We start from the raw sequence: 27,394 nt of genomic DNA, 5'->3' as shown, positions 1-27,394 counted from the left end.
CCCACGGCTGTGAAAGGGAGGCAGATTACAACATATTTCAAAGAAGATGCTGACCTTATTGGAAATATGTCTCATGGCCGTGCACACACAGCTAGCCAGGGCTCACTAAATAACACATTATATGTGGAAATAAGTGTAAAAAAACAAAAGGTTGCCTAATGTTTCGCAGGGGGTTGAGTGCTTGAATGTTTCTTGGCTGGGAGCAGTGACTTCCTAGACTTCCTTGTCGCCACCGTGAGGTTGACAGGCGACCACTATATTTGTGCATTTTTGGAGCTACCTTTTAGAGGTGGCTGGTTTTCTACATGTTGCACCTTTACTCCAAATGTCACTGTGCACGGCTATGGCTGTAGCCAACATCTGCCATTAGCTAGTTAGCTCAGTTAGCCGTGCAGCTAGTGGCCCTATCAGCTTTAATACACCTCCAACCAAAGTTTCCCTAAAAAAGAATAATGCCTCTACTTACAGCTTACTCTAAGTGGGAGTGATAAGATCCAAAACTGATGATTTCCTTGTGAAAAAAGACATCTGCATTACTTTTCAAGACAGCACTGGGTCAGTGTTGATACATTTTAACACGATGCTGCCCTTTAGACTTGTGTTAAAAAGTAACACATGCACACTGTCAGAAAGCAGAACACCAATGTGTTCAAATGTGTTACAATCCTCTCTGAAAGATACCAATAAGGCCATGAGCTCACCAGTAATTACTACACAGCCACAGCCAGTGTGAGATGTTATAGAAATAGCCCTCTCTCTCTAACTCACTCTGTATTTGACTCCTACATGCTGGTATCAACAGGAAAGAGGCAGCCAATGAAACTAATTGGTTGGTGTGTGTTTTATGAAAAGAACAGCCTGTGCTGTCCCGTGCTCCCTCCCACCGCTCTCTGACTGGCTGCCTCTTAAGTGGTCTGCTTTTCTTCCCTCCGTCGTGATTGGAGCCAGGGAGCGCCAGTCACTGGAAACTTTTTTTCCCCCCTCTTTTTCCTCAGGACCTTCCCTTGTTGTTTTCAAGTCAGAGAGAGGCAGAGCTGGCCTGAGACGATCCAGCACAGTCACAGCCTGCACTCTGGTGCTGTATCTGCACTCAAGATGGACACTGTGTACCGGATTCTAGTCCAAAAACCACACAGATTATATCATTTTATTGTACGGGCACAGCAGTAACGTCATAGGAAATAAGAGCTTAACCATTGAACATGCTTTGGCAGTCAGGTTCCTATAGAAATGAGCTCACAGCTGAACTCTACATATTAGAAGGTCACTGCAACCTCATTACAGAGCGTGATAGGCATTCATTTCTTCACGAAGTTATTAATTAGTAATGAATTGTGGTATAGCCACTGGTCCTATCATTGCTGTGTCATTCCACAGACTGAAATACACATTAAACATCTTTCATTACATATCGGTCTACGTGTAAGACTTTGTAATCACTATGATCAGTCAGGCAGTTTACATGGGCGGATCACTTTAAACTTTAAAGTGTTTGCAAAGGGCGGAGTGTTTGTGTGCTGTGCAATCAAAATAGTGAGCACATGCATTAATTAAACCAGCATTTGCTCTTTAATCAAATTGCAGATTAAAAAGAAGGGGAAAAATTACAAAACACACAGTATATAAAATCGATTATTAGGCTCAGTTTTGCAACATTTTATTTATCTTAAAAACAATAATGAAAATATATATTTACAAAAATGTCGCTTTGGGAAGCTATACATACACCCACAACAAAAAAAAAGCTCAACATAAATAAGTTAGTATAATTTTTTCAGTGTTTTTCAAAAAAAAAAAGTAAAAAGGCACACAGGTACACTTCAAAGTTTTACACCAAATGAGGCAGTGTAACTTTGTATTTCTGCCTTTTTAAAAAAAAAAAAAAAGAAGAAAGAAATTAACAATAGTGCAATTACATGTTCCACATGAATTCCACACCACAAATCTTTGATTCACATATTTGCATAAGTAGCCCAGCGATTTTCAACATATTTTATCTATGTTAGCCTGGACTACACCACTTATTACAAAGGGGGGGCGGGGATGTGTGACCTAAAAGCCACCAAAAAAAATAATATATGAACTCACCTAATTTAAAAAGTAAAAAGCTAATTCTTAGGATTATTAGCAAATACTGTTATAAAATTTGGTTGGATATTGCTCAGCAGTTTAGCCACCCTCCCACCCCTCCCCCCAGCCCCAGAACAAAAAGGTACAAACTTTGGCAAAAAACCCCAGGAAAATTAAAAAATAAAAAAAAGGAAAGAAATACAAATGGGGAAATAAGGAGACAATATTTGCATGTAAACTTTATCTGTCATGGCTGTTCCCAGTTAGATGGACCCTCAACTTACAGTGTGGCCATCTGGGCCTTCAAAAAACAAAAAAAAAGACAATAATATAAGCACTGGGACAAATAAAGCCATAGAAGAAGAAAGACAAAGAAGACATTTTGTTTCCACATAACCCTGACGTTTGAAATCTGCATTTTTAACTTAGATCAATTTACCTGAACATGATATAACATGACCACTTTAACAAAATAATATTTCTCTGTTGGAAATTGCACTGCAACTTCCCGAGTCAAATTCACACAAATACATTTAACAAAAAAAAGTATGAAAAGCATAATATGCTTTTTTTTTTTTATTATGTGCTACATCTGAAACATAGGTAGTAGATAAAAAAAAAAAAAGAAAAAAGAAAATGAGCAAAAATCCATTTGCACACTGCTACATTGTCTGCTGCTTCTGAGGCAATTTTAAATCTGAAATGAGTGCCAAAACTTGATAGTGTACATATTCAGTGCTTGTGCAGCCTCTCCTCCTCCCTTCTTGTAGGAAAAGGCTGCTTTTTTTTTATATATATATATAGAGATTTTTTTTTTTCTTTTCTCTCCCATCTGTCAGATGATGAGAAAGGGCTACAGTATTCCACCAGCGACAGGTCTTCCCCCGCTCTGTGGGACAGAAAGAGGAAACAGCCTGTTGAATGGTGCAATTGAAAAAAGCAGTCGCTCGTGCTTGATGTCCCTCGCGCAGGCACGCACGGGGGGGGTGAACAGTGAGAACGTGAAAGGGGCTGTGGTCGGTACACAAGAACACTAAGAACAATGCAAGTCTGGTGACGTGTGCAGAAATGTGTGTTTACAGCTGTTACGGACGTGTTACTGATGCTGATGAGAAACACGCACATCAACTTCTCTCCTGGCGCCCAAAACGAAAGCCGAATATTAGTGTGTCGCTCGCTGAAAATGTGCGTGTGATTATCCGCTCACATGGCTCGATAAAAGTCGAGAAAGTCGAGAAAGATTTCTAACCTTTTACTTTTTTCACCGGACCTCCGCGCTGCTCCCCGGCCCGCTCGCTCTCTCCTCCCCCTCCTCCTCCTCCTCCTCCTCCGCGGCTCTTACCGCCGCCTGACTCGCTCCACCGTCCGACTCGTCTTCATCATCGTCGTCTTCGTCGGTATTCGACCTTTTGCTCGGACACTCTCCCGAGCTGGGACCTGGCGGACAGAAAAAAGAAAAAAGAAAAAAAGAAGCACGGAAGAGGTGGGGGGGAGAAAAGAAAGAAAGAAAGTTAGTCAGGGTGTGTGCGGGGAGCTGCACGTCCACTTTAAAAGGCACCTGACATCCTCGGCTGGCTGCTGAGAAATTTCACTACCGAGGACTGCTGCTGGTGGGGGGAAACAAATGTGCACACTGCGACGTAATAAGCGCCAGTTTTAGCCCTTAGAAGTGTGCATTACGTTGTCACAATCAGTAACAAGAGTTTAAATGTAACATCTGTAAAAACAAACAAACAAACAAAAAAAATACATGAAAAAATTCTCCAGCGTTGAACCTTACGATCGTAGCCCGCGTTTGAACCCGGGGCACAACTTGTTGCTGAGCGCCCCTGCACTGCGGCACGGCGCAAACACAAAGTGTGTGACAGCCTTAACGAGTCGAAGGTTAAATCACCTGGAGACACCGATCGTCTTTTCCTGGCGCCGCCGCTCTCTGGTTGGCGACCCGACCGCCCCTCGCTGCTCCCCTCCGCATCCCGCTGACTGCCCTCCCCGGGAGAGTCCGCGTCTCGCCGGGGCCGCTGGCACCCGTGAGGCGGTCTGCGATAAAAATCCGGTGCGTCGTCGTCCGCCTGCCACTCGTAGTTGCGCGGAGTGAGCGGTCTCTCCTCGACGGGGTCGAAATTGTACGTCTCCCGAAAATCCTGCACGTCTGACTGGATCGCAGCGTCCAAATACCTCCGTATCTCCTCTCGGTCAGGTGAGCCGAAAAGACTTCTGCGAACCGGAGGTCTGACGTTGTCCTGCTGCCGCGCATCCACCCTCTCCACCGTCGGGCTCGCGTTGGAAAGGCGAACATCTGACATTTTGTTGCACATATGACAAGGAAATAAAAAAGAGCACACAAGCAACGACCTCTTCCAACTCTTCTATTCCCAAAGCAGTATTCCTTTCAAATGCAGGCGAGTGATGCATGCATGCTCCGCGCGTATCATCCAAAACGCGTACGCGCAAAAAAACAGAATAAAGCGTCTCCAAAAAGGCGCAGGGAGGGGGGGCGGGGGGGTTTAAGAAAGCCACTCCTGTCAAGTCCGTAGTAAGGCAGATGAAAACAACAAGTCAAGTCATAACAGCCAACATGGCGTTAGAGGGAGCTATGAGTGAAGAAGAAAAGTTGACATCAAGGACTATTTAAACAGAGAAGGCGATTCATTGGTCTGCGCGCAAGGACCGCCCATAGAGCTCTCTTAAAGTCGAACAGGGGCAACAACAACACAGGGCTGGATTGGATTAACTCCACACATGAATATGGCCTAATTGAGCTCTTTGATTAGTTAAACACATAAGAACAAAATGAAGGGAGGCTGCAGTCGGAGAGGAGCGAGCGATCGCGTTTTATCTATCCATTAGCACCTGATTTATCACAGCAGGCATCAGATCAGACACTTAACCGGACACCCAAAGGTCAAAAATATCATTTGATCTCATTAACTGACATGTCTGCGCCATGTTCGTGCCCCTGTAAGATAATCCAGATAAGACGTGATAAGGGAGAGGAAAAAAAAAAGGCTGCACTGCAAACAGATTTATCTACCTCGCTCCTGCCTGCTAATAATATCACAGGAATCAATCAGCGAGTGATTGTATGAATACTGACAGATTTCTCTGCCTGATCTGATTTGGTGGCACATAAATGGGTTAAGCACACTTGATTCAATCACTGCAAATCCATTCAGTCACAGCCTCAAGGTTCTCCAAGGACAAAGGGACAGTGAAATGAGATTTTATGCAGGGGGGGAAAAAAAAAAGCAACAAAATAGCCACAGATATGCCCCCCGGCATTCGATGACATCAGCTCCAGAGCAGAAAGCCTTCCGTCATGGTTGGCACGGTGCCTATCGCTGTCAGACTTTGCCACTGGTGCCACAGGGGTGGTTTGCGTGCTTCACTGGTTGTAATAGCTTGTGTGTGCTTGGAATTTAAACAGCAAGGAAGCAGAGAGTGGTGCAGCTTTAGGAAGAAAGAAAAAAAAAAAGGCCTTGAAATTCTGCACCGTTTCCCTCCGTGGTGTTCTCAGTTTGCATCTTAAGAATTTAATTGGCGGTCATGTCAAGGCTTAGGTTATCTGATTTATTTTCTGTACATTCAGAGCTGCACAGGAATCCTGCAGTGATTGAACGCATCAGCAATAGTAAACGCTCCTTGTGCACAGGAGTTATCAATGTCCCAACTTCAACTCCGCAGCTCTGCATTCCTCCGCAGCGTTTGCCAGTAAAAACCACTGGGCCTGCCTTTAAGGCCATGCTGTTTCAATTAACCCTTGAAAAGAGTCAAACATCTCGTGATGAACACAGCGAGGCCATCTGTTATATCGATGTTAGCGCCCGGATCACACTTAATCCATAATGTGTTTATGTTGCTGCAAACTGTGAGCAGGGTTGTACCGAGTGATCCCTGAGATGAAAACTGACTTCGATCGGGCTGATTAGACGGGCGACTGAGAAACGAGACGGGGGAACATTCGGTTTTGGTCACGCGTGCACCACCTGTGCTTCAAGACTGAACGTGTGCCTTGTTTTTGGCGTCACAGCTGGATACATTAGGGCTCATTCTCCAGGAGAAAAACACAGCTCACGTACCTGAGCGTGATGACAGGTTAAACATTAATTACTATCCACGATTAAACAGTCATAAAACAACACAGAGAGGTCGCTGCACTCATCTTTTTTTTTTATAGTTGGAGATAACAAAGAAAAACATTTTATTTGACTCCACAGAAGTCAGCAGTGCACCCTCTTGCATGGATGAAAAAATAAATAAAAGAGCACTGTTAAAAATGAGGCTTCACAGTCAACACCAACATGTGTCTGTAGAATTATTCACATGGATGTTACTATTAGCAGCATATGTTGGAGAAAAAGCAATAAAAATGTGTCTTCTCACAAAATAAAGGCACATTAAAAGATTGCGCTGCAGGCATAATTCATGAACTACAAAGAGAAATTGTATGACTTATTAGTTTCCTTACATTTCAAAAGGCAGAGGACACATTAATCTGGTTTTTAATTTGACTGGCGACTGAATCTGGGAAATGTTGTTACTTCCACAACTTCTTTCAAGTCGTGCACAGTAAATAACCATGTTGAACAGTGTGTAAAAAAGCCCACAACAGTTTTTGAACTGGGCTGCAATAACTTAAAATATACGCATCACATTGAAGAGTCTGCTTTCTTTTTAACATTTAAAATTAAGAGCAACAGCTATACGGTGCCTGACATTAGATTTTAAACTAGGAGACATTTTTTTTACTGCTCCAAAATCAGCAGGTCTGATTCTGAGTGTGAGTCGGGGGGTCTGGCAACACTGGTCACGCCTGTTGTTTGCTTCTATAAAACTCTATAGAGACAAATAAACAATACAGAAATAACACCCTGTAGGCCAATATGGCAGTTTAACTTAACTGGCCATTAGTGTAGACTATTATTATTATAATGCATGGTGTTTATTTCCCCACCCAGGTTACAATAAGTCAGAGCTGTGCTAATAAATTACAGGATATTGGGGTGTTTCTGCAGCTTGGTCCCACATTTGGGGCTCTTTATGAGGACTCAGACAGTTCTCCTCTGATGTGCAGGTTATGGACCTCTGGTCAGATGTCACGAGACGGCAGCCCTGGAGCTCTGCTGCTTCTTCTTGGCCAGCTCGGCCTGAATCTGATGTGGGAACTGGTCCAGGTGCTTGTTCACACACCGCATGCAGAACCTCTTGGTGTAGAAGATACTGCAGTCCTGATATGAGAGAGAGAGGAGAGGTCAGCATCAACGCTCAAGCAGCCTCAAACATATGAACTTGATATACCAGGTCACACCCTGTTTACTTTTTGCTATCCATAGGTGGAGCCGGATGAATTGATTTATATGGGCATCGCAGATCTGAAGATCACTACATGGTACACATGTATGACACACGATTAAAGAAGGCATTTGAGGAGATCATCACAGATGCATGCTGACCTACAAGGTCACCTGATGTCAAGTGGACAACTGATACATGAGAGCATGCAGTTTGAATGACGATGAGGCTCCTTGATTGCTTTTTCTCTGTTCCAGAATACAATAAAAGCCAAGTTAAAGACTTTACAGACACACAGACCCAGTATCTGTCTCTGCTTCATGTTACACACTCCCTCACCATACACTGCTCTCAGTTGTCCCCTGGAGGAACATGCCAACATTTGTGCACCAGACATTAATCGCTTGATAAACCGAATTACATGATCACACATTTGTTCTGTGGCAAAAACAGACCGTAACAATTCAATTATCGGGCCATCTTACCGATCCAACACAGACACGCATACCGCACAGGCTGCAGTTGGAGCCCAAAACAAGAAACTTCTCCCTGTCGGGACTGAAGGGGTCTCTGGTCACAAAGCACTCCTCAAGCAACCTGATGGACGATAAAAAAGAAAAGCCAAACATAAACTTAAGTATGACTTAATTTAGATGAATGTGGTTCTCAGAGACAAAACAGACGTGTTTTTCAAGGGCTAAACTGCTCCCCGGAGGGTAAATTTCGCTTTTTAAGACGACGTCGCAGCAGCTAACGACATTAGCTTTAGCACAGCTAGCTGCAGAGCGCTAAACGGAGCGTTTCAGCGTCACGTCCACTTACACAATGGCTCTGGTGTTTGGTGGTTTCTGGCCGTGGTAAGTAAAAGGGCTACTTAATTCACACAACTGGCAGCTAAATGTTTTCTGAGGGGCTTCACTGGCAGTGTGCTCCATGTTGCTCATGGCATGGAGGGGCTGAAAGTGCTAGTTCCTGGTTTTCCTATCGAGTGCAGCCATGTTGTTTAGTGAAGCTTTACCGCCACCTACTGGACCGGGGGAGCAGGAGCATGGACGGTGTGTGGCGTGTAGACGTAAATATTATTTAAAAAATTATAGTAATTCAATTATAAATGGTATTTATTGGAGAGGTTCCAGCTACCATAGCTTGTCATCTGTTTATTTTATTATAATTTTAAAAAAATATATTTATTGACTATTTAAGTGGCTTTCTGAACATTTGTGGTTACAGTCATCATAAGGATGCTTCAAATGCATGTTGAACAATATTTGTATATAACATTAAAGGAAAGCTTTATAAACCAGTTAAAATTGATGGCAAAAAACTCCTGAATGCTATGATTTTAGAACAGCTACTTTAATATGTAAAAGCACAGGTGTAATTAATAACATTAACTCAGAATTTTGATTCTTACCATATTAATGAGGTAATAATACAAAATCAGAAACATTTATATTTTCCATCACTGATTAAACAAGCTGCTTTCAGAGGAAAATGAGGTCCCCAGAACACTGTCTGAAGCTAGAAAGGTGGCAGGGTCCGCCACATGTAAACAAAGTGAAACGGTATGAAACTGTGTTGTCCTTCAAGGTCAGTCATTACTCAGTTTGTTCAGTCACTGCAATTAAGAAAGTTAGATTACTGAGTGTGTGTAGGCATAAAAAGATCCATCTCTTCTGATTAAAATGTCTTCCGCAAAACAAGTGCACCATTAAAGCCTTACTGGGGCACTTAAATTAAATGGAACAGAGCTATCATTAACATTATCGGTTCCACCTGTACTTTTCCTGTTACCACAACTCAAAAGGCCTGCAGTAAAAAAGGCCCATTAGCTTATTTATAGGAACAGTAGGGTTTGAATCATGTGAGCAGATAATAGACCCTTTTCACAGCAGCCATTTTGACATTAATAGTAGATAAACACAGGTGTTTCTAATCCCATTAATTAAGGCACTGGAACAAAAAACCCTTAATTAATGACGTTAGTTATACTGGTGCTCAGGTCAAAATGGCTGCAGTCGTATTGGTATTTTTAGCCAGGTTAAAAAAAAAAAAGAGGTATTACAAGAAACACAGTTAAATACATTAGTTTATTTCAGACTACCACATGATATGAATCGTTTTACTGAAACAGCAAAATCTACATGATAAAAAATATAGACTGTTTCATAATGATGAGAGAACAGCGATTCTTCTCTTTGAGGCCTGTTTCACTGTCTGCGCACACACACACACACACACACACACACACACACACACACACGCACACACCTTCCACTGTGGTCACCACATTCTTGTTCTATTTACACAATAAAACACAAACCAGCTTAACAGATTATTGTGTTTGTGGTCAAAATATTCAATACTGGCCGATGCGGTCTTTTTTTTTTTTTTTTTCCTGAAAACAATGTGATTAAATGGCAGGATTAGTACAAAACATTTTGTCCTCTGTCACATTGATCTGACAAAAAAAAGGTTAGATGAGCTATCGTGTTGTGTTGCTTTTTTAGCAATAGAATAAAAGGAAAATAAAATACATAACTGCAATTATTTTCAATTTATGCCCGCTTGTAATGGAAGCAAGGCTCCTATAAATTCACTGCATATGTGTGAGAACATTCCCTGGTTCAGCATTACATTACATGGTTTAAAAAGCTACCCACTGAAGGCAGAAGATGGACCTCGGGCACTGAGACATAACGGCACTTGGTGAATACTGCTGCAGGTGTTGCTTCATGCACTCACCTCAGAATGGTCAAGGGAGGTCAATTAGGCACTAGTACAAAATGAAAGGACATGACAGTGATATTAACCAAATCCTGATGACTTTAAAATTAACATACAGTATTGTATACAGTAAATATCAAAAATACCAGGACTGGTATCGACCCATTTCAGTTGCTTCGATGATTAAAAACGTTATTTTTCATACACACAATTCAGGTTATTGTTCACAGGCGATACTTATAGTTAACATTCACTGCATACCAGAGCTGCAACAATTAATTAATTAATTAAAGTCCATTGGCAATTATTTTGATAAGCAAAAAATTGGTTTGTGTGATTTAAAAAAAATATATGTTCAAAATTCTCTGAATCCAGCTGCTTAAATGTGAATATTTTCTGGTTTCTTTACTCGTCTGAAACAGTAAACTGAAAATCTTTGGGTTGTGGAAAAGAACCAATACATTTGAGGACATCATTTAGGGTTTTGGGAAACACTGACTGACATTTGTCACCATTTTCTGACATTTAATAGAACAAAAAAAGAAGGATCGATTAATCAAGATAAATTATCTACAGACTGGTTAACAATGAAAATAATCGTTAGTTGCAGCCCTAGATCATGCATGACTGCTGCAGTCATGTCCCTGTATCTTTAATATGTGTTTACTCATGAAAGTACTATGAAAGTGTGCATAGTTTACTCCCTCTTTAGCTTTTGTTTCTGTCTTTGAAGGAAGAGCTGGCAACCGGGGCTTAATCTGTAGCAGCTGGCTGCACTAATTCAAATTAATGCATGTAAAGACAATCTCTACACATTCATGGGGTGAAAATAAAAAAAAAGCTTGTTCTTCGCTGTGTCCTCCTCTCATGGAAGAAGTCACGCCACCTACAAGAGCTGCCTTTCCCCCCCCATTTCATTTGTTTTGTTTCAGTAGGAAGTCACATGATCTCCGTGCAACCTCTGCAGTGCATCCACAGAGGCTGAACAATAGGCTACATACAGTACATTAATATGCACAATAGCATCAGTAAATATTGATTAATGAGTGGCATACAGTCAAATTTGTCCATGGCTATGCGCTGTCCTCTCAGTACATGTCCCTGTATATTTCTTGCAGGAGCGGGTGCAGCGACGTGTCCTCCGTCGTCTTGATTTCCTGCACCAGCTGAGCATGCTCCGTGACCAGCTCCCGGAGGTCAGCCAGTTTCTGCAGCAGTCTGGGGAAGAGGAAGTTGTCGTCGGGGTGGTTGGCCAGCAGGTGGAGCCGTAGTACCTGAACAATGCTTTCTTGCAGCTGCTCCACCAAAGGAACGTCCACCAGGCCTGGGCGATCTGAAGGGATCACACAGAAGGGGAATGAAATTCAGTCTCTTGTGCGTTTTTAGTTGAAATTAAATATAATTCAGTTACCTCCGCAGCAGATAATGGCAGCCACGAAAAGGGCTAGGTCACTGTCGTCTAGCTCCAGGGAGTTGAAGCGCGTGGCAAACTGGAATTTGGGCTCCATCATGTCACTAAATGGCCGCCGGAGGCTCTTGAGGAACTCCCGGGTGATGAAGCCTCCACCGCGGGCCACCAGGAGGCCGTCTTTGTTCATGCAGGAGGCCAGGAGGGTGAAGAGGGCTTCATAAACACCATACTTCAAGAGAGTCACCTAAACAGGCAGGGAGGAAGGCAGCCGAATGACTCAAATGTGTACTTTTTGATCTCCGACTGCTTTTTCTCACCAAATTTCAATAGAATCCCATCGTCTTCAAGTCAAGTTAAAGGATGAGTTCACACAAAATTCAGTCTTTACCCACTGACCCGCATGCAAATAGGAGGCTGGGTCAATTTTAGTAGTCCACATAAGATTTCTGGAGCTTCAAATCACTACAGGGATATAGCTTTCTCCTAAACAACTGAGTTAGATAGGACTTGTTTTAAAACTAGTTGTAATCCAAGTCTTTAGAAGCCCAGAGATCCCAAAATGAATCAAATGGTTCTAAATACTTTCTTTTCAAATCAATTTGGGATCTCGGGGCTTCTGGTGGCCTGCATCACACCACGTGAGCTGCATGAGGCATTTTATAGTGTGTTGCTGTTGTTTTTTTTTTAAGTTTTAAAACAAGTCCACATGTACTTTAGTTGTTGAGGAGAATGCATCACTGTTTTGCTGTGAAGCTCCAGAAATGACCACACTTTCCATCGGCATGAGGCCGAGTAGATAATGAATGCATTTAAATTTTTTAGGTGGACTTCTCCTTTAAGCACGATCTTCCATGTGGCATCCCTCAAACCCACCTGATCATTCAGATCCAGGCTCTGGAAACCCGGCACCGCCTTGGCGAACTCCGTCAGCTCCGTGACCGTCTCGACCGACGTACTCTGGCAGCAGTGGAAGAGCCTGGCTTCAGCCTCCCTCTGCTGGAGCTCCCCGCAACCCACAGCCGGAACCAGCTCCCCAGCTTGAAGGCCGCTCTCGGGCTCCGGATTGTCACCGTTTACCATGTGGGCCGCTAACGTCTTCTCTGCCAGCTGGAACGTCTCCATATCATGAATGATGAAAGGCTGCTGGGAAAGAAGAGGACAGAGAGGATGTTGGAAGGTGAGGATACAGATAAACAATATTCCCAATCCTCTGTTCAGTGCTTTATCTTGTCCTTTACCTGCTTGCTGGTCTTTCCGGTGAGTATGAGCCGTGCCTTAGCCTTGTTCATGCTGAAGTTCTTCATGTAGGCTCCGTGGATCTCCCTCACCAGAATCTTGTGGTCGGCCAGCATGGGGCCCGCCACCTCTTTCTCCACCACCTTTCGTTCTGCCTTGAGCTTTAGTTTCTCCGCCTGAGGCATCCGACCAAACCGGATGGCTGGGGCACAGAGACAATCAGCGTTAGCAGCAGTTAGAAGAGTATTCAACTGGTAGGGTGTCTTATTTTACACATTACATTTTAACACGTACAGAAACATCTGACATATCCTGTTACAGCTAACGTGCACGCGTGCAGACACAAAAAACATTCACCCACATTCAGAATTCTTTCCTCTCTTCTGAGGACAACATGTCGTCTTCCTCTCAGGTTTCCTACACTGTTCTGTCTGCAGTGGGAGGCCATCGTAACAAACCCAATGACCCCTCCGCAGTCGGTGCAGATGACAGGCCAGATGTGGAGCTATAAGGGCCTGTGTTTTCTCAGTGTCAAGCAGGCTCCGGCAGGACATTGCTCTATAAAAACCCAGTCAATGTAAAGCACGTTGAACTGGAGCCAAATCACAGAAGGAACTGTGCTGTTGCTGTAAAGAACATATACCATGATGTCGGCTGAGGACCTTCTGAGCAGAATTTTGTGTACTTTTTATAACTACATGCTTGCTGCAGTTTATCTCCCTCCTATAAAAGTTAGTCAGCGGACATTTCAAGACTTCCGACATTCACCCCTACAGATGCCACATAAACTTTGGTCCCACCAGCCTATCATTTTGAATGAATTCAAATTCAAATAGTTTTTTTGGCATTAGCATAACCAAATAACTAAATACAGTAATGGCAAAGCACTGTGCAAATACTTCTGTAGGTTCAGTATAAAGAAATGGAGCAAACATGCACATTTACTGTATTTTGCATGTATAGAACCTCAACATCACAACTCATCACATCACGTGTTATTAACAACGTCAAAATCGCAATTATTCAATTTAGATTTTAATCTCAAAGGAGTATAATTCATAGTTAAACTCAGAAGCAGGAAAACACACTCCTGCTCACATTAGTACACTCAGTGGTTTTGCTGTTACAGACCAACCGACATTAGCACAAGCACTACTGACTCTATGTTTGAGATGTTTTACTTTTGTGGCTGTTGCCGGACAGACATGTATGAAATGTGTGCCACTGGAAGTTAGCATAAACAAATGAGCTAACTGACTGATGATTGTGAGCCAATACAGCTCTATTTATAGATTTTTCTGTGGAAAATTCAACAAGGATATGTAATAAAAGTCAAATGTAATGTGTAATATGATTTTTTTTAGGACTAAAAATGTTCACAAAACACAAAGTAAACATTCAGAAGTGTCAGAGAAAAATAATCAAGTGAAACACTGAAATATCCCAAAATCCCTAACTCATTTTGAGTAGTGAAGGCTTCAGGCCGTACCGTTGTGGGACATGCCCACCGAGAGGCACTTGTGGAATCGGCAGTACTGGCACTTGTTGCGGTTCTTCTTTTGGATCTTGCAGTTACGTTCACACTTGTCGTACTCCAGCTTGAGTCTGATGGTCCTCCTGAAGAAACCCTGGTAGAGACAGAGAGACGCACTGTAGCCGTCAACTTTATTTATAGCTTCATTTGAAGATTATATTAAAACCTTCTGGTCTGAGTCCACAATGCGCCCACACAAACACTCAAGCCCGTATGGTGAGCAGTTCACCTCTCTGATGTCTTCATGTTGTTGAAAAATGACCCACCCTCAGCACAAGAGACATTCTCTGCGGCCTCTTCATTGAATTTGAGACCAGAAGTCAATTTAGCAGCCGCCATTCAATAAGGTGGAGAATGACTGTCTTGTCCTACTTAACAGTTCAAGGATTTTATTAATTCAGTGTACAGCATTAGCTGTCTGAGCCTGTGTATTCATTCAATTCAACACATGTTTGACCACATTAATTCAAGCCTTGTTTAACAATGTACTTGGCCTCCCATTCACTCTGGTTCAGTGAGCTTTCAGTTCTGAATTGCATGGCAAGCCTGAGTCCCGTTATAATCATGGAGTTATTATATTACTATCATTATTGAGAAAACATGATGATTGAACTTTTGTTTATTTCTCTAATTTAAACATGGCAGCATCCGAGCACATTTCTCAGATTAATAGCACATTATGTTTGCTTTACACCACTTCTCAGGGAGGCGGATTTGGCGTCTCTTTTTGCTTTCCCCCGTCTGCAGCCTCAGGTGGATCAGAGCGAGAATCGGCCCACTGATAATCCTTCACATGTGCTGCGGAGGCCTCACTCCTGGCAAACGGGATAATTGTCAGACATGCATCGCCTTTATAACGAGATAGTTCATAGCTCTAACCAGTGTTCTGTTAATACCCAATTCAATCTGTAAATGGTTGTACAAATGCTGGGTTTAAGTGCCGCAAAGACTAGAAAGTGTAAGAATTCTAATTTCTTTACACGTCATGTTCGAACCTAAAATGCACGGTGCGCAATTTCTGCCGTAAGCAGACCAAAATAAAACGAAGGATGTATGATGCACTGCATCATGGGAGTTGTTGACTTCGTTATTAAAGATTATTAACTCCCATTGCTGATAAAAATCCATCAGACATAACTCTGGCATAAAGTACAGTTAGCAGCAGTTAACTGCTTCTCTCCTGATATGCTGCTCGTATTTCTTTGGAGTATGAATTCAAGGTGACCAATTCTTAAGTATTGCACAAAGGTTTAGTCTTTTTTAGAGATTAATCAAAAAAAATTGCATATTTTATCTTTAAGACAACAGGGAGATTAAGATGATCTGGCATCTTTCAATGAAATCTAATCACACTTCATCACTACACAGAAAGACTACTCTTCATGACTGATCATGCACCATATGTCAGACACCTACTGTATATATGCGGCACCTTACACTACTGTACATGCATTCTGTACATTTCGAGCCCTGGTAGGACCTTCCACCTTGGATTGGACTGAATGGAGCCATTACATCTCTATTTAAAGAAACATGTTCTTCCAAGGTCTGTAGTGAGCTCTGACCTTTCTGATGCAGAGCCCTGACTGGAGAAGACATCCTGTGGTCCTCCAAAACACACAAAGATACAGGGCAGTGGGCCAACACATGCTAACAGATGGTCCTTTTACGTAAGCTCACGCACACTGATGTACACCATTGACATTTTAGTCATCCGTCACTGTCAAGAAGGGAATATGGCAATGTATCTGGTCATGTCAACATCAGCCATCATCTTACAGAGATGCCCTTAGATGTTGAAGATACATTGTTATGAAAGGTTATCATGTGTCAAATGTCTTAACTTCTTGTTATTCTAAACCACAAAAAGCAGTTTTGGGGAAGAACAAGCTGTAATGTTCATGAAAACACTGAAGGTTCCAGGCATATATATTCGAGTGACACATGGGAGTCATTAAATACATTACAAAACAACAGAGATGCAACAAGGAACAGAAAACAGATGTGCTTGTTTACAGCTCGCACGTCTTTGCACGTCTGTGCATGAGTGAACAGAGACAACCAGAGGCCAGTACTTTGCTGTGATATATAGCCATGAGAGGTGAGTAACAAGGCCAGCAAAAACATAAGCAGAGACAGGTGTTGTGCAACGCTTCCTTACAGGCAAACATCTTCAAGTGTAACTGAAGGAAAAGTTCGATTCAGGCGGAAAACGTGTTCAAAACTGACCTCCGGCAGCAGTAAGAGGCTCTTTCTCTGACTGTCCCGTGCACATCGTCGTACCGTCATCACCGCAGACTTAAGCCCTGGCACCACAGCATCACGGCACATTCCATTCACATTCCCACTATGAAGCGCTCCTCTCTTAAAAGCGAGGTGTTGAAAATGATATGCAGGGCCCGTCCAGCATGGAAACCGTCAACTTGTGACTGCTACATATCACGAGGCAGACTTTTTCCATGATGGCGCAATAATTTAGGAACAGCGTCCAACAGTTCAGAGTCATCCTGTCCCTGTGGTCCGACGGGAAGAGCGCTACTTGTGTTGACTCTGATGAATGAGATGTGGGTTGTAAACCAGGGCCCTGCAGGAATATGGCCAGTGTAACAGCACTCAAAAACACACAGATGTGCACTGTGCAACTGGCAGGACATTTTACAAAACTTGGACGGAGAAATTGCAAATTGTGAAACATTAGCCCTCTGCCGGTGTCCATCTCATCTGTCTCAGACAGATTAGAGTGAAAATGAATGCATGGGGCCCGTCTGAAGGAGCAGAAAAGAAGCAGATTCTCTCCAGGAGGGGGAAAACAAAGAGGAGAACTCAAGAATTGACTGTGCCAACTGTCTGGATGTCAAGGTGGAGCTGCAGCTGATGGAGGAAAACATTAAAGCGGGCAAGGTCACAAGTTCAGAAGTCATGCAGGAATAGCAAAACAAAGGCTCAGATTAACAGCAACAACCTGCCACCGGCTTAGAGACGCATGACAAGCTCACTTGACTTGACAAACAACGCAGCACTTAACCCCTCACTGGTTTCAATCGCCTCTGACACCGATCACTGATCGAAGGGGTCAGACTGTTCTCACCGTCATGGTTCCACAGTGACATTTTCGTCCCTTAAATCTCAAGCATCTCAGGAATTTTCAGCGCAGAAGTGTCCTGCAGAGCTCATTCATATTATCCGCCGTTAAGATAACAAATGTCTTATGTCACTAAATCCTAAGGATGACTCCGTAATATTTAATATAAAGCACGGCGGGGCTCTGTGCCAGCAGCGGCAGCTTCATATGTCACTCTGTTGGGCTCTGTGCCAAGCAGGGGAGAGGTGACAAAGCAACCAAGGCCACTGTGTCCCCCACCTCACATGACCCGACCGCATGTCTCAGAAACTTTCCACTGGCCTCTAGGTCAGGTGCCTCTGGGGGTGACATGTGTTTGGGTGTGTGTGTGTGCGTGCGTGCGGTTGTGCAGGCATGTATTTTCATGTGTACACTTGTCTGTGTTTGTACCGTGTGTCTCACCTTTGGTACATTTACACAGCCACATGGAGGGACACCAAAGCTAACATTCACCTCTGCAGCACACATTTTTATCACTCTGAACAGGGACGCATCTGTCTTTGTGCTCATATTTGTGTCTTTATTGGTGTTAATGTCCGTATATTATGCCAGCATGTCTCACCTTGCAGCCCTCGCAGGCATGCACGCCGTAGTGGAAGCCTGATGCCTTGTCAGAGCACACGCGGCACTCCAGGTTGAGGGGGGTGGAGGTCTCTTCTGGGCCCCGTGTGGCTCCACACACCCCTGAAGACGGACTGGAGGCTGGGGTCAACGTGTCTACACACAACAGAGCAGGGGGGAGGCAAGAGAAAGTGATGTCACTGGACTATCATTTGAATGAATTCAATGCAAACTGTGACATCCACTTTATGGATTATAACTTATATATAACCGTATTTATGGTGCATTCCTCTTTCAACCTGAACGCCCCTTAAGTGAGATTTCAAACTCGGAAATCTGGACGCACCTCACCAGCCCTGACCTCAAAATCCAAGTTGGCTGCTTAGTGAATCAACAGCTGTGTCAGCTCTAGAATATAATGTTTATTGTCTTACAATCAGTTCTGTCCAAATTCTAAACTGGAATAATGTTGCTTCGGTGTTTGTATGTGCAAAAATATCGTGTAATGCATTGCTAACCAACTGGTATTGTAAACGTTAGCTAATAGTCTCTAATCTGTACTGTAACGCAGTCAACCCAGGAATGATTCATTCCAACTTAAGACATGAATGGATCGCACTATTACAGTTATGTACAGATACGTATGGTACAGATACAGGAGGGGAACGATGACCTCTTGGCGAGAAAGCAAGTAAGTGTCCACAAATGAAAACTGTAAGGTTTCTTTAAGTGATCATTTGATTCACTCTCACTGTTAATCACAGCTCGTCAATTGTACAGTCTTGTTTCAAAGTAAGCAGTTGTAAGTTTTTTTTTTTAAATTTAGTTTTGTCTAAGCTTACTGGTCAGATGACAAAACCATACTTGTGAAACTGACAATAAAGAAGGAAGATTAAAACATTTTGTACAGATTGGCATAGAGATTTGGTCTTTTTTTTTAACTTAAAATATATACTGAGGAAGAAAATATTAGTCTAAAACTGAGTTAACCACTAAACTATGTTGTACAGAAAAAGTGTCTATAAGAAAACATATACTTTTTTTTTGTTACAAACACATGCAAACCAAAGAAACCAACATGAGGATATGACCCTTTTCTCATACTTGTAACCTAAACCTTACCTAAAAGTCATATTAAACTGTATTTTGCATCAAACACTGAGGATTCCTGTCCATCAGGCTGCTCCTTTTGTTGACTTGAGTATTATAGTTAAGTGTCTCCTGAAGACTTAAAGACTTTTAGAGGCCGAGAAAGACAGAATTTGAGTGGAGTTGCTAATTCTTATCAGGCACACAGTGCTTTACATCGGCCTCTTTAGTACCATTACATATGGAACAATGAAGGCTGAGGGTTTAAAGTTCGGCAGCTGCTAATGAATGAGATAAAACTCAGACAATGTTCAGTATCATTTCAAAAGCAGCTTGTGTTCTCCTAGTTGCTCATATATACATGTTTTTGTAATTTCTTGACAATGCCTTCCCCTTCTTTCAAACATTCCGCTACTCACCCAGCGTGATGGAGCTCTCAGACCCCGAGCCAGTACTCTGATACTGTGGAAAATCAAATCCCAGCGCGTCGTCTCCTATGGACTGGGAGATGTCACGGAGATCCTCCATCAGGTCGCCACACAGCGGACTGTCCAGCAGGGAATCCCCCAGTGGGGACGGTGGGCTGAAGAGATCCCCCGCCATGGTGGAGATCAAGGCAGACATGGAAAGGAACAACCCCTCACTCACCAGACTGTGATAAGGGGGGAAGGGGGCGGGGGGGAATAAAGAGTAAGACAGTGGGTGATAATGAAACTGACTCAGGCAGACATTACATTGGTTTGTGGCTTTCAGGATGACACACTCAAGGTAGTTTTTAGATTAGTAAATTTCAAGACAACCACAACCGTCTCTGACCTTTTCGAACTCCCTCTAAAGCCTGGCAATATGACTGCAATTTGCTACTGTATTAGTATACTGTTGCTATATTGAAGGGCAATTCCACCAACTTTACACATTATCGTGGGTTTACAGGTCTTAGAGAGTACTACTGCTATGTAAAAAATGAAAACCCAAAACCTTTTGTGGCTGAAGAGGAAGCTACATGAAATCTGATAATGTGCCTCCAGTGATGTCACTCAGTGACTACGTTGCATTGTGGGTAATGTAGGTGCTACGTCTTCAAAAGTTGTGCAGTTGAGGTTTGGAATGCGTGGAATAAAACAGTTGTGTGTTTTACTCCACGCATTCCAAACCTCCTTTTCAAAACCCGGCACCGACATTACCCACAATGCAACTGCCACCGAGTGGCGTCACTGGAGGCGATTTATCAGAATACATTCAGCTTCCTCTGGAGCCACTGAAGATACAGGCAGTTAACTCCCCAAGACCTGTGAACACACTTTCATGTGAACAATTGGTGGAGTTACCTTCAACTACATTTCTACAAGCAACACAATATGCATGGGGGACGATCTGAGCTCCTTTGTTGTCCTACATGTTTCAGATAAAATAAAGCCAAACATTTTACTCCAGTTCTGTTTATGAAGTGGATTCAGCTCTTCAGCTGCTAATGCCAGAGGTAGGGTCATGATGTGAAGGTGATTGTTTAATAAGTGAACCATGCACAAAGAGTCAACAGTGGACCATTATTTCAATCGCACCACTCACGGATTAAATTCCAACCTTTCCAGCCAAAGTACACAACCTGCGAGCCCCAGCTCGGACTTATTGACCAACTCTGAGTATCTGAATAGATTGAAGTCATTTTCTTTAAGTCCCTGACTGCCGCCTGTCCTCTCAGAGTGGATCTCAAAGTATGTGTGGTGGGAGGGAGTTTGCTGGAGCTCCCAGCTGCTCACAGCGGGGTAAGAGGACATCTGTTTGAGCTATCACACGACATCACAGCTCACAGCCATGTTCTGTAACACTCCCTCCAACTTCCAGTAATTCATGGAAGCAGATTGTTACAAAGCATTCTGTCTGGAAGACCTCCGCTAGTAATGATGAGTGAGAATAAATACAGAAAAACACTCATAAAGATGGTAATTCTCTGTTAACCCCCTCCCCCCCCAAACCCTTTCCTCTTATATTATTATAATACAAATGTGATCAGTGTCATAATGCTCACAGCATTTAGGCAAGAATCACAAACTTAATGCCTGATGATACTGAGAGCTTCGACTGTGGGGCCATCTCAGAGCGCAAGGTAACAAATCTCAGTTTTCACAGCTGCACACATCTGTAAGCCGAGCGTGGAGGAAACGTAAGCTGACATGCGGTTGTGCAAGTCTTAGCTTTCGCTGCGGAGGATGAGGTAAAACGCTCTCCCTCGCTCTGGTGGATGAAGCCAGAGAGTAATTGATCAAAGCGTGCTTGTTCTTGTTTATCCTGTCTTTAGTTTGCAGCATTTTCAGAGGACAGGTCCCGACAGTTCACCGCGGTTGTGCAAGGGGGAGCGGGGGCGTGGAAAGATTTATGCGTGTACCTACAGCGTATCGTGCTGTACGGTGTCTACAGCGGTTAACGACCGTCTAACTGGTCTGTCGAGCTGCTCTGACGCATAACGTGCCCTCTGACAGACTGATGAAGCTCCTGGCAGCTGACACAGATTTCCCCATCAGACGGCAGATTAGGCAAACCCGTTTTTCTCCGAAACACAAGAAGCAGTTTGGACTTCAGTGCGTTGAGTCATTCAGTCATCATTTCCCATGTATCTGTGGCTGCTTGGAGGTCCTGCTTGGAATTTCGTGACTGTCATTTTCAGTGTGTTGTTTTTGCACAGCTGTATCCAAAATATCATAACACATCATCATATCCTTAATGGAGTATGGCATGCGTGTTGTCCTTTCTGGGTTTTAAAGGCTGCATTACAGTCAAGTGATGGAACAGTTAGAACTAGCCAGACCAAGACCACACAGAAGATCACACCAAACAAAAAAGGGACCGCTAACTGTTGCTGCTGTTGGCTAGTTAGCTCCGTTAGCTGTGCAGTTAGCGGTCCAGACTGGGTGCTTGCAGCAGTGATTTTGGTGACGTATTAGCGTTTTCAGGCCATGTGACCCAGATGTACCGAATCCAGTTTGATGGTGTAGATCTGAGTTCTGCGTGTCTGGAGCTGCTCTCTGACTGTGGCGCTCATTCGATTCATCACTTAGTCCTTTAAAGACAATAAATCTGCAGTTCTTCTGATCGTCAATTCAACTAATTTGTCAAGCAAAAATGCTAAAACATTTGAGCTTTCCAGGTTCTTAAATGTGGGAAGTAGCTGGTTTTCTTCGGTCTTACACAACATTTGATTAAAGACTTTGGACTGTTGGTCGGATAAAACAACACGTCCTATAACAACACTTTCTGCTCTAGGGTTTGATGATGAACATTTCCCCGTTATCTGATGTTTGTTAGACCAAAAAAAATCAATGACTGGTTGATTAAGGCAAATAAAGATAATCATTAGTTGCCACCCAAAAAAGCAAATAAAGACCTCAACGCCTATTGCTCTTAAATGTTCAACAACCTTTGAACCTCTAAAGCTATCCATAAGCTTTAAAAACTCATGTTAAATTAGTTTTTCAGATGTTCAGTGGTATCACACACACACTATATTGCTGAAAGCATTCGCTCACCTGCCTTGATTGGCATAAAAACTTAAGTGACGTCCTATTCTTAATCCAAAGGGTTTAATACTGATGGACGGGAAGGCCTGGCTCTCAGTCTTCGCTCTAATTCATCCCAAAGGTGTTTTATCAGGTTGAGGTCAGGACTCTGTGCAGGCCAGTCAAGTTCATCCACACCAAACTCTCTCATCATGTCTTTATGGACCTTGCTTTGTGCACTGGTGCACAGTCACGTAGGAACAGGAAGGGGCCATCCCCAAAGTTGGGAGCATGGAATTGTCCAACATCTCTTGGTCTGAAGCATTCAGAGTTCCTTTCACTGGAACTAAGAGGCCAAGCCCAGCTCCTGAAAAACAACCCCACACCATGATCCCCCCTCACCAAACTTTACAGTTAGCACAATGCAGTCATACAAGTACCGTTCTCCGGGCAACTGTCAAATCCTGACTCATCCATCAGATTACCAGATGGAGAAACATGATTCATCACTCCAGAGAACACGTCTCCACTGCTCTAGAGTCCAGTGGCGGCGTGCTTTACACCACTGCATCTGACACTTTGCATTGCACTTACTGATGTATGGCTTGGATGCAGCTGCTGGAAACCCATTCCATGAAGCTCTCTATGCATTGTTCTGGAGCTAATCTGAAGGCCACATGAAGTTTGGAGGTCTGTAGTGACTGACTCTGCAGAAAGTTGGCGCTCTGTCATTTTACGTGACCTACCACTTTGTGGATGAGTTGCTGTCGTTTATCAATCGCTTCCACTTTGTTACCACTGACAGTTGACTGTGGAATATTTAGGAACAAGGAAATTTCACGACTGGACTTGTTGCACAGCTGGTATCTTATCACAGTACCATGCTGGAATTCACTGAGCTCCTGAGAGCGACCCGTTCTTTCACAAATGTTTGTAGAAACAGTCTGCATGCCCAGGTGCTTCTTTTATACACCCGTGGCCATGAAAGTGATTGGAACACCTGATTTCAATTATTTGGATGGGTGAGTGAATACTTTTGCGATATAGTATATCTTGTTTGGGTATTCAGGGGCTCTGTAATGAATACAGTGATACCATCGTGTTCTTCAGCACTGATTCGTCGGGGAAACCAACATATTTTCACCCTCTACTGCAACAGTTGTAGTCGAGCTACTTTTGTTCATGTTATTCAAGTCACGTCTGCTTCGATGCCTCCTATTGTGATTTAATAACATTTATATTCACTGTCCTAAATTTTTGGGGGCAGATCTAGACGGCCAATCAGTGAAATATGGGATTACGCCTGGGATGATGTCATAATTTACGGCCATACGGAGGCAAACAGAAATTCACATGGAAATCTAAAACATCCAACGCCATCTTTTGAAATTAAAAAACTCCCCGAGGTTCAAACTGACAACAAATTCTGACTCGCTCTTATTACAATAATGCCAAATGAATCTGTTCTCAGACACAGCAAATGTCAGATATTGGCTTTAAATGAGCAAGACGGAACCTGAAGGTTCTCCTGAATCAGATGATGTTGTGCACTGTGAAGGAAAAACTAAAGACTTTTTTTTTGATGAACCCACCTGATCTGGGTCCCTGTGTTGATATCAAAATAGAGCGAAACAACAACAACTCCTAACTGTGCTGGTGTGACTTTATTTCCCCTTTCATAGATGACCGGGGACCGGCCCATGTATCCCCTCAGAGGACATTGTGTTTTAAATCCCAGAGGAACTATAATCCCAGACAGGAGGCCGCTATCTTTAGGTAATAGGGGAAGAGGAAACGGGAGCTGCACTCAGCAGAGCACGTCAGCAGATGACAGCGAGGACACAACAGACCACAGAAAATCACTTTGTGTGTGAGGGCAGCTGTCTGTCCACGCTGTTGCTACCTCAGTTTATGGTTGGGTCTCTCTGCGTCCAAGGTCATCCGAGAGCCACCAAAAACCAGACACAGAAGACATCCACGCACCAGCATCCACAGCCTGATTAAAAACTAGTTCAGCTTTTAGACTCTACTGAGCTGTACACATGTTCAGAACTGCTGCTGCTGCTGCTGCTGCTGCTGCACAGAAAAGGAAATGCAAGTCTAATGAGGGCTGAAAGGGGAATTTACAGCCAACAAATTTTTTCCTATCATCAGACTGAAACTATTCTCGACACCACTGTGTGAGCGGCAGCTGATCCCAGAACCAGGTGAGGGCTGTAGTCAGGAAAGTCAAGCTCACTTGCAACACACACAGTGAGACGTTCGCCTGAATTCTTCTATATGCAGCAACCAAAATCGACACAATATGACGGCATGTGGACTTTCAAGCGAGCCAAGTCACCTTCTCTCTCACACTTTTAACCTCCTGCATAGTAGTGTATGAGTTAGTTTAAAAAACAAAACAGCCAAGTCAGGTTTACATAACTGGACATGAAGCTTCTGAATTACCTCACACGCTGTTATCCGGAGCATTTCCCCGCGCCGTCACCGGGGTGGACGGCCGTGTGTGACCGGAGGAGGGAGGTGTTTGGGTCCGGCACCGCCGCTCCAGGTCTGACTCCGCTGCCTGGAAAACTCGCCGCGTCTCCTCCCTGCGCGCTGTCAAACCTCCGCTCGCCGTCCACAGGAAGTGAACGCAGCGACGGATGGCGACACGGCGCACACACCCCCCTGACACACCTATGGTTTCAGCCAATGGGCACGCCGGGAGCTGAAAGTGGGACCACCCCCCCACAGTTTTTGGCAGGAGGCAATCACTTCCTGGTGGCTCGAGACGTCACGGGTCGGTCCGGATTGCGCGCGATGTCTCCTGAATTAGACAATAAAGTGTCGAGGTGTCAGTGAACGCATCACTGTAGGATCGGTAGGTCGTCTCCTCAAACATGTGCAACGGAGTCACTGTAAATCACTGACGTATTTAGACTTCACCTACGTCATATTGGCCTATCATAGGATACTGATTACGTAAATGCTCAATAAAGCCACAGTTTTTCACAATAAAATACACACTGAAGCATGACTGTGATTTCGGGCTGTATAAATAAAACTGATCTGATCTGAACAGTGATATATTAATGTCCACCATATTACACCCATTCTTACCCACAGGCTACTGTATACTTTGCATATGGTAATGTAGCAATAACTTTGAGGTACATCTTGCAGCATTTTATACTTAACATTTCAGAGGTGCTGCACTTTTTACGGATTTGGTCACTAGAATTCACAAAAGAAAGTGATGGTGTAAAACTATATACATTTAATCAAGAACTATTTGACTTCTGTTTGCATTTTCTGCTATCTTATACCTCCACTTCACTTAATTCTGTAGCAAGAGTTGCACTTTTTACTCCACTATATTTAATTGCAGATTACTACATTAGAACCAGATCAGATTTTTAAAAAGCAAAACATAAAACACTGATTCCAGTAATCAGAAATGCTGAACATCAGATCCAATAATCAGTCAACACATAGTATACAGTATACACATGTAAATGTACGTGTAACTTTACTTGTACTTTTGATACTTGAGTGCATTTAATGTCAGAGTATGCCACTTGAGTACATTTTAATGTTACAGTATATTATGATTCACTGTTACAGAAAGATACTCCAAGTTAATGATCTCAACACTTTCCCCACCACTGCATATACTGTATGTTATGTATCTTATGGTATAAATAACACAACAACCTCACACTTCTCTTCACATGGTAAAGTCAGATAAAGCTCTTTAGCTAAATATTGTTAATGAGTGTCAGCAGGTTGGGGCGAGGTTTGGTCCTGGCCTTTGCCCGTATCTCCTGATCACTGTCAACAGGGAAATAAGTGGGACATGCGCCACACAATGCAACAGCCAATGATCCACGTTATCCTATGACTAGATTAACTGAAGTACTAATTATTAGATTTTTTATGTCATTGACATGCCTTTGACACACTCTTGATCTTAAACACTTCATCCCCTCCCTTAAACATTTTTTTTTGTTATTTGTATAGCCAAAGTAAACCAATGAGAGATATCAGTCTATAGTTTTATTTGTGAAATGAGCATGTAACCTCATTAAACGTATTTACAGTTTTAAATGTGACAAAATGTTTCTAATTTACAGCACCCTTTCCCTGATTGAAATTTTTCGACTGTGCCCAACACATTTTGTAGTTATTAAACATTACATATACACAAACATTATTTCCTGTGGCAGAAGCCAGTTAAGTTTGCAGGATATACTCTCCTTGTGTAAAATAAATATCTCCAATATGCGGTTATTAACGTGTAGACTGCCGACATATATCTGGCGCCATCTACTGTGTACAAATACACAGCAGCGTCTTAATGTGTCCCCACAGTGAGGTGAGTGAAAGTATGGGGGGACTTGGCCCTCATCTTTTCACGGTGACATCCACACTGAAGCGAGACAACAGAACTGAGCAGGCTCAGGGTGTTTTCACAGACCAGTGGGAGGGTGATAATTTATGATTATTTGCTGATACCTCAGCACCTGTTGTCTTGTTCCATCTGTGAAGGAAGTCCACATGCTCATGTTTTCTGAATTAAGGCCAGTCTGAAGATGTTTCAAGACGGTGTGGACCAGAATATCAGCTCTGATGAAGTTTGGAGTGCAACTTCAGAACTTAGGTCAAAGCGTGAGTTAAAAATGTTGAACATTTGTCCAACACTGTTCAGTTTCTTTCTGTTTTGTTTGTTTACTTTGAATTTTGCATCCTCAAATGCGTTTTTCTTTTCCTTTGATACATTCCGTTACCAACATCTTGCATGGAGACAATTCAAAGCAACTGCTTTTGTGTTAAAGTACAGAGAGTAAAGATAAAGACAAAGGATGTGCAACTCTTCA

General features: G+C 43.1%; 3 protein-coding genes across 5 annotated transcripts; all 3 read right to left on the bottom strand.

The window, feature by feature from the left end:
* Nucleotides 1-1,623: 1,623 nt before the first annotated feature.
* Nucleotides 1,624-5,711, bottom strand: cdkn1ba (cyclin-dependent kinase inhibitor 1Ba). The gene is made up of 3 exons (XM_037121345.1): nt 3,965-5,711; nt 3,320-3,507; nt 1,624-2,959 (listed from the first exon to the last, which is right to left on the bottom strand). The coding sequence occupies exons 1-2, from the start codon at nt 4,386-4,388 to the stop codon at nt 3,332-3,334; spliced, it is 600 nt and encodes a 199-aa protein (XP_036977240.1). The 5' UTR covers nt 4,389-5,711; the 3' UTR covers nt 1,624-2,959; nt 3,320-3,331.
* A 697-nt stretch (nt 5,712-6,408) lies between these two features.
* cdpf1 (cysteine rich DPF motif domain containing 1) lies at nt 6,409-8,387 on the bottom strand. Its single transcript, XM_037121346.1, has 3 exons — nt 8,185-8,387; nt 7,848-7,959; nt 6,409-7,298 (listed from the first exon to the last, which is right to left on the bottom strand). Exons 1-3 carry the CDS (start codon nt 8,304-8,306, stop codon nt 7,167-7,169), a joined length of 366 nt encoding a protein of 121 aa, XP_036977241.1. The 5' UTR covers nt 8,307-8,387; the 3' UTR covers nt 6,409-7,166.
* Nucleotides 8,388-9,433: 1,046 nt separating this feature from the next.
* LOC119032316 (peroxisome proliferator-activated receptor alpha-like) lies at nt 9,434-25,200 on the bottom strand. 3 transcript variants are annotated; one of them, XM_037121342.1, is made up of 8 exons: nt 24,984-25,199; nt 19,461-19,693; nt 17,954-18,108; nt 14,226-14,364; nt 12,739-12,938; nt 12,374-12,643; nt 11,501-11,744; nt 9,434-11,422 (listed from the first exon to the last, which is right to left on the bottom strand). In XM_037121342.1, the coding sequence occupies exons 2-8, from the start codon at nt 19,663-19,665 to the stop codon at nt 11,178-11,180; spliced, it is 1,458 nt and encodes a 485-aa protein (XP_036977237.1). In that variant the 5' UTR covers nt 19,666-19,693; nt 24,984-25,199; the 3' UTR covers nt 9,434-11,177. The 3 variants fall into 3 exon arrangements, with proteins under 3 accessions (XP_036977237.1, XP_036977238.1, XP_036977239.1); XM_037121343.1 differs by having other exon boundaries at nt 11,178-11,422; nt 12,374-12,640; nt 24,984-25,200; XM_037121344.1 differs by lacking the exons at nt 17,954-18,108; nt 19,461-19,693; nt 24,984-25,199 and adding an exon at nt 16,500-17,908 and having other exon boundaries at nt 11,178-11,422.
* Between the last annotated feature and the right edge of the window lie 2,194 nt (nt 25,201-27,394).

This window comes from Acanthopagrus latus, chromosome 14 (assembly GCF_904848185.1).
Source record: "Acanthopagrus latus isolate v.2019 chromosome 14, fAcaLat1.1, whole genome shotgun sequence".
In the NCBI taxonomy this organism is placed as follows: Eukaryota; Metazoa; Chordata; class Actinopteri; order Spariformes; family Sparidae; genus Acanthopagrus; species Acanthopagrus latus.
The sequence above is the reverse complement of the archived record's forward strand: the minus strand, read 5'-3'. Positions and strand labels throughout refer to the sequence as shown.

Excerpts from the sequence above, each read along its gene's own strand:
- cdkn1ba (XM_037121345.1), bottom strand. The coding sequence starts at position 4,388 with ATGTGCAACAAAATGTCAGATGTTCGCCTTTCCAACGCGAGCCCGACG. Across the intron at positions 3,508-3,964 it reads AAGACGATCGGTGTCTCCAG|GTCCCAGCTCGGGAGAGTGT; the intron begins GTGATTTAACCT and ends TCTGTCCGCCAG.
- cdpf1 (XM_037121346.1), bottom strand. The coding sequence starts at position 8,306 with ATGAGCAACATGGAGCACACTGCCAGTGAAGCCCCTCAGAAAACATTT. Across the intron at positions 7,960-8,184 it reads CCAAACACCAGAGCCATTGT|GTTGCTTGAGGAGTGCTTTG; the intron begins GTAAGTGGACGT and ends ATCGTCCATCAG. Across the intron at positions 7,299-7,847 it reads TGCGTGTCTGTGTTGGATCG|GACTGCAGTATCTTCTACAC; the intron begins GTAAGATGGCCC and ends CTCTCATATCAG.
- LOC119032316 (XM_037121342.1), bottom strand. The coding sequence starts at position 19,665 with ATGTCTGCCTTGATCTCCACCATGGCGGGGGATCTCTTCAGCCCACCG. Across the intron at positions 14,365-17,953 it reads ATGCCTGCGAGGGCTGCAAG|GGTTTCTTCAGGAGGACCAT; the intron begins GTGAGACATGCT and ends TGTCTCTACCAG. Across the intron at positions 11,423-11,500 it reads TGCCATTATCTGCTGCGGAG|ATCGCCCAGGCCTGGTGGAC; the intron begins GTAACTGAATTA and ends TGATCCCTTCAG.